An 8749-nucleotide genomic window follows, 5' to 3' on the forward strand; every position below is an offset into this window, starting at 1 on the left:
CGTCCACTGGAGACCTTTAAGGCACGTCCTTCCTCTCAGTGTCTTCAGCTCCGGACGAAACGCGCCGTTCACAGTAACACAAGTTCAGACCGACAAAATCTGCATGTGTTTAAGTGTGTGTGTGTGTAACATCTTGAAAACATCAAATGAGGATCTGTCGGCTCTAAACGTGTCCGCCAGATCCCGTTTTTCCCACAAGGAGCAAATAAATGTATGAGCATGGAGTAAAATATTCTACAGAACACAGAAAAAAAAAGGGAGTTAAGGACTTCAGTCTTTCTGGCTTGTTGGTTGAACTAAAAACAACCTCCCTGCTGCCACCCGGGGCAGACAGGATACAACTACAGATACTAAAACAGTAGTGAAATATTATACCAACAGAACATAAAACAAGAAAAACTTAGTGATATCATAAGCAGTGTTATCATAATCAGCACGAACGTCTTTGTTATTCACAATGTAATCAATATTATTGATGTTCTTATACCCTGTGTTTTTTTTTCTTCCATAAGAATATCTTATTATCATTCATGATTGTATTTCTCATAGCGAACAAGATCAGCTCTTTTGGCGTCAGGGATGAGGAGGAGGAGGTGTGGGGGGGGGGGAGGGGGGGGGGGGGGAGAAGAGTGCAGGACGGAGAGGGGATGGACAGGGCCGGGCTGTCTCCTTCCAGAGAGAGAGAGAGAGAGAGGCACTAGTCATCTCCTCTGTGAAACGTGACAATGTCTCCTTTCCGCGGTGACACAGGGGCAGATGGGGCAGCTCGCTCTCGCAGTCCTTCCTCAGCGGGAGCTCTCAGACGGCCGCCACATCGCACCGGGCTCACGCGTCCAATAACGGACGAAGACGAGGTGTCGCCTCTTTGCGGTGATAACCGAGTACATTGACTTCTGCCCCGCTGGTGGATGAAGCGATGGACTCGGAGCGGAGTGCATTTCGGTGACGGTGAGGGGAACGTTGATTGGCGTTGTGTTTGAGTAGCTTTGGCCGTTTCCGAGGGAGGGTTAACGTCCCACATCTCCGCAAAAAAAAAAAAAAAAATCTAGATTTTTCCCTTTTCCTTCTTACTCTTACCTCACTTGTGACAGTCTCTCTCCTGTCTTACCTCATCGTTCTGTCCCAATATGGGCTAGGGTAGCAGTGTGTGGACAGTGTCTTTAAAATCATCCCTGATCTCCTAACACTACATGCCCCCCCCCCCACTCCTCCCTCACCACCTCCTCCTCCTCCTCCTCCTCCTCCTCCTCCTCTTCTTGCTCTTACACGTCAGACTCAATGCTGGAGAGTTTCTCGTACACATGGCCATTGCTTCCGTTGAAGGGACGCGGGGGGCCGACCCCCAGCATGGAGCCGTGGTGGTTCATCCCACCGAGGCTGAGCTCTTTCGGGAACCGTGGGGTCACGTTGGACATCACCCCGGCGGTGGCGGACGCCGGCAGGTACGACGTCGTGCTCATCTGGCTCCTGAAGTCACTTCGGCTGTTTTTGGCAACTTGTTGCTGCTGCTGTTGCTTTTTCATGTAATATTGTTTGGCTCCGTGCATCAGACACTGGTCGTCGCCAAAGGTGGGAATAAAGGGGTTTTGGTTTACCCTGTCGGGGTAAAGGGATTTGGATAAAGAGAAGCCTCCCCCGCCTCCTCCTTCCATCAAAGACCTATCCCTGTCTCGCGTGTCTCTCTCTCCGATGGAGCGGCGGTGGAGGCCCTCGCCGCCTCTGAACAGGCCGAACGGCGAGCCGGGCCCTTTGCGGCCCTCACCCCCGTAAAACAGCGGGTCCCTGTCTCGCTCCCGTTCTCTCTCCGAGCCCCCGTGGCGCTCAAATATGTGTGCGAAGGGGCTGGTGCCCTCCATGTAGCGCTCCTTCTCCTTCAAGCTGACGCTCCTGGGCGGGGGCAGCATCCCTCCCATACCGACACCGCTCATCCCTCCGACGCCTCCCAGGCCCCCCATCAAACTTCCCATCCCGCCTGACTCCTCCCTCTGAAGGTCGACAAACGCGTCGTACGAGTGCTGCCGCCTCAGCGGTTTGTCGAAGCCTCCACCCTTCCTCCTCTGCTGGCCCTGAGATTGAGACGGAGGGCCTGGGCCCATACCTCCTCCTCCCACACCTTTCCCTCCCCCCATCTGTTCCAAGAGGTGGTTGTTGTCCTCGCTGATATCGTAGAGGTTTCCTGTCTTTTTACAGCCCTCGCAGCGCATGCAGGTCGCAGAGCTGGGGCGGCTGTTTCCTCCGCCTCCCGAAGACCCGCAGCTCATGCCGCCACCATACCCTCCACCACCCCCATGCATGGACATCTGCTTGGTCAATCCTCCCCCGCTGGCCCGACAGTTCCTGCACTCCCACTCTCCCCCTGCCAGCCCAGATCCTCCGCCACTCTTTGGATCCGTCTTTTTGGGTTTGCTCTTAAGAAAGTCATCCACTGGAACCAGGGTGGGGCAGGGCCCCACTCCTCCGTCTCTGCCCCCGGGGCCCTCTGTCAGGTCCACGTGTTCCCACTGAGGCACGCCCTCTTTGGGACGAAACTGGTCCAAATAAAAATCCCTAACGCTCTCCTTTTCTCTGAAGAGATAGGAGTTCCCGTCGTTGTTGTTTCCTCCTCCTCCTCCTCCTCTCTTCCGTTCGGAGGGCAAAAGCGGTGGGGAGGTAGAGCGGTGGCCGTGGTAGTGGTGGTGGCTGATGTGGTAGGGTTTCCTCCTGTAGCCCAGCTCGATCTCGTCCAGCTCCCGTCTGGACTTGGCAGAGGCCGGCCTCTTTTTCAGGCTATCGCGGTATTGTTTGCGCTTCTTGGCATTCCCCTCCAGGTTCCCATAAGTCACTGTGTGCGTGGAAATGTCCGAGACATCGGACCGTATATTTCCTTCGTCATCTCCCCTCCCTCCACAGTAGCCGTGCCCCGGGACAAACGTGGAACTTGAGGCGCCTCCCTTGAAGGAGAACTTCCCGTACAGGTCCGGCAGCGCTCCCTTGAAGCCCTGGCCCGAGTCTGGCCTGGTCTGTCCCGACAGCAGGTCAAACTTGCTCATGTTCCTGTGGGTCAGCGCCGAGCAGGGTTGGGTGCTGAAAATAGGGGCCACCCCTCCGCCCAGGCTGTCACAGTCGAACATGCCGCCCTCCAGAGAACTAGCACTGCCCAAACTTTGGGGCCGGTTGGCAGGCGGTCCGCCGAGCCCGAGCGTCGAGCCGTGGTGGTGCAGGTAGTGGTCCTGGTACAGGTTGCTGTCCTTCAGGTGGAGGTTGCCGAAAGTCCTCTCCACCTCGCTGATGTAGTCGCTGAACATGTTGTCCTCCGGCAGGTAAGGGGGCTTGCAGTCCGAGTGGCCCGCCAGGCTGCGCCGGTGTTCAGAGATGTCGTAGACGGAGGACTCCCGGCGGATGAAGTCCAGCGCGCTGTGCGGCGAGCCGTTCACCCCCGACAGGGAGGCCATGTTCTTGGCGGTGCGCAAGAGGCGCATAATGTTGGAATGGGTGTTGTTCATGGTGGCTGACGGGGAGTTCAACGCCGAGCTGCTCTTCTCCTCAATCTGCACCCCGTGGATGCAGCTGTAGATGCCCTGTGTGGGGAAACACAGGCAAGAGGCAGCATTAGAGAGGGAACATTTGGCCAATTTGACCATTATTTGTCACTAACATTGTACTCTTAAGTTGACAAAAACAAGAAACTGCAGCTGCATTGCTGTTAATACCGTGCTCAATAAATACAGTCAGTAAAGCAGATGTTACATGTCACTGGTAGACAGTGGCCTGTAGTATATCAGCTGGTCTGAGATAAAGGGAGACGGTGCAACTGAGCATACGGTATGAAGATTCAGAAGGGGACAGTGTAGCTGCACGGTGGATGATTGATAAAGGCAAAGGGGCTGTAAACCACCCCCCCCCCCCCACCCCCCCGGGTCCCACTGGTCAGCACCTTTAATCAATGTGATTAGAATTCAGCTGAACAATATCCTCCGGCAGTTATTAAACACCTTAGTTCCCCCTACCGCTCAGCGCCGCCGCGGCACAATCTCCTCCGAAAGAGAAAAGCCACGCCAAGGAGACGCCGGCTGAGCGCTGCGGTGACAGAAAGATAAACGGCACCATTTGCATTCAGTGATGTACGATACAATATTCAGATAAAAATGGATGCGCGGAGGAGAGCAAACCAGGCATGACGGATGAGGACGGTAAAGGACCAGATCAATCCCAAACAATGATTTTGCTCCGTTTTTTCCCGGCGTCTGTGGAGGACTGTGGAAATAAAGCTTTTGGCCACTGTCAAAAGATCAGAGATCCGCTGACCCCCCGTCCTGCTCGCCCCCGCTGAGGGCAGGACGAGAAGTTAGGGGGGGGGGGGGGGGGTCAGCTGGCTGTCAAATCCTCTCTGCTGTTCAGCTACGACTCTTCCCGACCTCCTCCTTTTGTCCACTAATACGAGTCGTTGACCCTCGGCTCTCCTCTCCCTGGCCGCTCGCTCCCGCTAGTCAATTAGCTACATGGACACAGAGCCTGCACTGCAGCAGAAAAGGGCCTTCATCCCTCAATCCACTTTTATGGGTTGTTACTTCGTTCAATTTCACAGTCTGTTAACAGCCAAGTATGTAAAGCTTGACCATGGCTGAAAACCAAGAGAGGTTAACACGAATACAAAAAGGACTCATACGTGCATTTGAGAAATACGGGCTTCGGATCTTGAAGTGGAGGACAAATGTGTCCGCCCACCTGCGCGATATTTCAGGGGTAGAGAAGCATCTTTCAATGTTTATCTGGTCCTTCGCTGTCTCATCTGTGTTTCTTGTTTTCCATCTGCCTGTTTATACAATTTGTCATCACTTCATATCTCTTGTTTTTCTTCTTTTGTTGTCTTGATTACACCCCACCTGCTGCCAAATCTGTCACGTCTTCCCTCCCATGACATTTATGGGACAGCATCCCATTCTGGGCCTGGCTTTTTCCAGAAGCATCCACCTTTATCTGAAGATGACCGACCGAAAGTTTGCGTTGCATTGAGCAGCGATGGCGTTTGAGAGCAAGCTTAAGATGAACGCTTGTGTGGTTTTTAAGCTTTTTTCTTTAGGTGCACACACACACACACACACACAAGCACAAATAAGCAACAAGAAGTTAATACTGTAGTGCATCAAATCTCGGACATTTAACAAAGTGATTGCTGCTTCGTATTCCACAGCAGATTTCCTCTACCCCACATGCCCACATAATGTAACAGTTGGCAGATTGCTGCCGGCCCGGCGCTACTGTAGCTGATTATTCGGGCAGGATGTGTGAATAGCAATAACTGTGGCCTGAGGCTTGCAAAGAATTTTCAATCCACCGGGGGAATCACAGCAAAATCTATAAGTGATTAGACTGGAACAGAGAGGCAGGAAATCAACAAATAACTAGCTGCCCCTATGTACGCTTGCATACGCTGCTGAGAGCCTATTGTACAGCTGAGCTGCAGCTCACAATTTAATAGTGCCTGCGTGTGGCGTAAGTATATGGGGCTAAATGCAAATGAGCCTCGCCATGATGTAATGCAAGGGCCGTGAGAAGTAGGAGTGATTAAAGCCCTAATACATTTACTGTTCTAAAGCCATTAGAGGCTTTTTAAATCAATATAATTAATTTGTTTGAGCGTTGCAGGTGGGACCCGGAGGAGCAGGTAGCCGGGGGGGGGGGGGGGCCACTGAGCCCCTCGCAGGGCGGGAGCGCTAACCGACCGCGAAGCCATGACCGAAGCCACGTGACCCGCGCCGACCGTGACAGATGTCTCATTTTTTTACACCGCCGAGCTTAAATGTTAATTGCGGCAATAACAATAAAGTTTATTGGATTATGCTGTGAAATTAAAAAAGCGGAATGAATCTGAGTCGCAGAGCAAAGGAGAGGGGGGGAGGGAGGAGGGGGGGGGGGGAATGTCCAAAGACTGGAAAGAAAACACTCGAGTAAATGAGGAGACAATGCGAAGCTGCGGCCGAGGATTTTGGAAAGATAATAAACCGTAGATTACACTATTGTTTCGCAATGCCCAAGCTCGCTGCTACATATGCAAATGAGCACTGGATGAATATTTTTTCCCCTGAATATTTTAACATACTGATTCATTTGGCTGTATTTGTGGACACTCGGCGTTCATTTACGCTGTCACATTGTCGCAGAGACGGAGGTAATTTCTGTAAATGAGAGCAATAACTGGATGTTACACAAAACATAATTGCTTTCAGATTCAGTCCCCGTACAAATTATAATGATGTAATAACAAAAAAGAAAAGAAAAAAAAACACACAGTGCAGCCTGTCTTTGGAAATGAGAAGTCAACTGACATTTTAGCACCTGATATTTCATGCTCCTTCATCGCAGACGGACGCGGACACGCGCACACGACCGTAAACAAGGTGACAACGTCAAAATTAACACCCCACAAAATAATCAAAGTTGGGCACTGGAGCGTAATATTAGAGCAAAATGTGTTTGTTTTTTCCCCCTGGTAGCCTTGCTTTCTTGGCACAAGCAGCTCCGACACCACGTCAGCATATCAAATGGGGGGGGGGGGGGCAGCAGTGTGTGGCTGTAAATTAGCCACGTGGTTTAGCCTGCAGCGGTTCACCTTCAGAGGCACACAGTGAATTACACCGAAGCCATGTCAAAACAATTGGAATGCAAATCAAATACCTCGGGGGTGACTTTGGTCTCCTGGGATCCAGTAATCTACCCTCCACGGTTCTGTGGCCGAGTTTTGTTAAGTGAAATATTGATTTTGGCTCAGCATTTTGTAAATATTTACCCCACGGACGTCAGACGGGCCTAACCGTCGAAAAGGAAAAGGAAAAAAAGCTCCAATATCAGTTTGGGAGTGAGAGTCTGGATTGGTTACATGCCCATTGACAATTCTTTTGCGTCTCTAAAGCCTCGGAGAACAAAGCAGAGGCCTTCCCGACGGCAACGCTGCTGAAGCAGGGCTCAACCAAGTAATGAAGGTCACCTTACAGGCAAGGAGTCGTCGGAGTAGCAAATTGGAGAAATTGCAATAAAGGGATAAAAAGTGTTGCCGAAATAACTACGCAATGATGCCGATTTGTTAAAAGTCTGAATTCATGTTTTGTTAGTTCTCTCTGCAAGACGACAAGCAAATAACTTTTAAAATACTTGTTTTCTCAATGGAGCTCCGATCGATCGGTGCTATTCTACGCTAACATTGTAGCAGCTCCATCAACACTCAAAATAACGTCAGAAATGCGTAAATACGGCACCGTCGTTTTTATTGTTTCTTCCATATGGTTTATACACATAGTTTCGTCCGGTCACTACTAAAATGAGGTGTCGTAGAGTTCTGGGTGAAAACCTACAGCTACAATATTTTAACAACGTCAGTGATGACAGGAGGAGCATCTCAACGCTGATAGGCTTTCGCGACACAGCGCCACGCGACTTCTGTGTTTACTCGCGTCTGTGCATTGACTTTGTGTGTAATCTACTCGCGCGAAAAATGTAGTTTGGTGTGTCTCATTTTAAACATCTAAAGGTTGGAAGTCACCATTTTTTTCTAGTAGGTAGTCAAGTGTGATATTATTTGGCTTGATTTGATGCTTGAAAACACAAGCCTGATGTGAAATGCATCAGCTCCAGTGTCTTAAACAGACCGTACTGGCAAACAGGACATTTGTTAAAAAGTACGAGCCATGGAAAGCTGATGGTCATTTGTCAGTGTTGCTGTACAGATGGATACATTTATAATTCATTCATTCACTTTGACAACATTTTTGATATCATCTTTAAAGTCTGAGGACATTTTCTCCTCACTCCCGCCCCATCTCACCCTGCTGATGGAGAAGACGAAGCCGGGCTGGCCGGAGCAGACGCCCATGAAGCAGAAGCGCAGCTGCCAGTAGAACCAGTGCTCGCAGATGAAGGTGATGAGCGACAGCGCCATGGCGGCGCCGAGCATGTAGAAGACGCCGGCCATGTTGTCGATGTCCAGCTGGCTGGACATCACCTCGTTCTTCTCGTGGTGGCAGATCCCCGTCAGCCACAGGGACTCCAGCTCCTCCATCTCACCTGGATGGAGGAGGGAAGATGGGCAGAAGGGAGGGGAGGGGAGGGAGGGAGGGCAGGATGGTAAAGGAGAAAAGGAGACGAGACAGAGGGTAGGGTGCACGATGACGACATGTGGAGAAGTGTTTTTATGATTCGTACGGGAATCAGAATAAAGCGGGAAGGAATGTAAAATAAAAAGGAGAGAGGAGGGATATGATGTAATAACAGGACGGGGTTTGGAGGACACGAGGGACGGAGAGGTGATGCAACAGAAGAAGAGAGGAGGGAAGATGGCGGGCAGACGGTGGGGAGAGGGGCGGAGGGGAGGGGGGCGGTCAGGGGAGTTAGAAACGAAATACAGCCTTGAATTTTGCAGCACGCCTCATTGCAGACTGGTGGAGAGTAACACACACCATCGGTCACATGTTAATTACATCGATCTTTTTTTTGCACACACTTCTGCAAATGATTGTGTTTCTATCTACCACACAATATGTTCAAGCCTCAGGTTTAATGAGAGTGTGCAGAGTGTTAAAAAAACCCACAAGTGTTTGTATGCATGTGCACGTATGTGTGTGTGTGTGTGTGTGTGTGTGTGTGCGTCTGATGCCGGTCCCTGAGCTTCTGGTCTCTTTTGTGGGTCACCTTCTGTTTCACCACGAGCTGTTCTCTATCAAAGCCGACTGTGGCAGGACAGGCCTCGCTTAATTAATCATCATTCAGCCGTTGTCGC

The 8749-nt window shown here is 51.0% G+C and overlaps 1 protein-coding gene across 1 annotated transcript in view; it reads right to left on the reverse strand.

The window, feature by feature from the left end:
* Positions 1-1262: 1262 nt before the first annotated feature.
* grin2ba (glutamate receptor, ionotropic, N-methyl D-aspartate 2B-a) overlaps positions 1263-8749 on the reverse strand; it is a gene marked incomplete at both ends in the record, with an annotated part of 93321 nt that continues 85834 nt past the window's right edge. The window contains 2 exons of the mRNA XM_079178419.1: positions 1263-3557; positions 7799-8037. Of these exons, the coding sequence (XP_079034545.1) occupies positions 1263-3557; positions 7799-8037 (2534 nt within the window). The remainder of the gene's footprint in view (positions 3558-7798; positions 8038-8749) is intronic.

Source organism: Pholis gunnellus (assembly GCF_910591455.1).
Source record: "Pholis gunnellus genome assembly, chromosome: 17".
Lineage (NCBI taxonomy): Eukaryota > Metazoa > Chordata > Actinopteri > Perciformes > Pholidae > Pholis > Pholis gunnellus.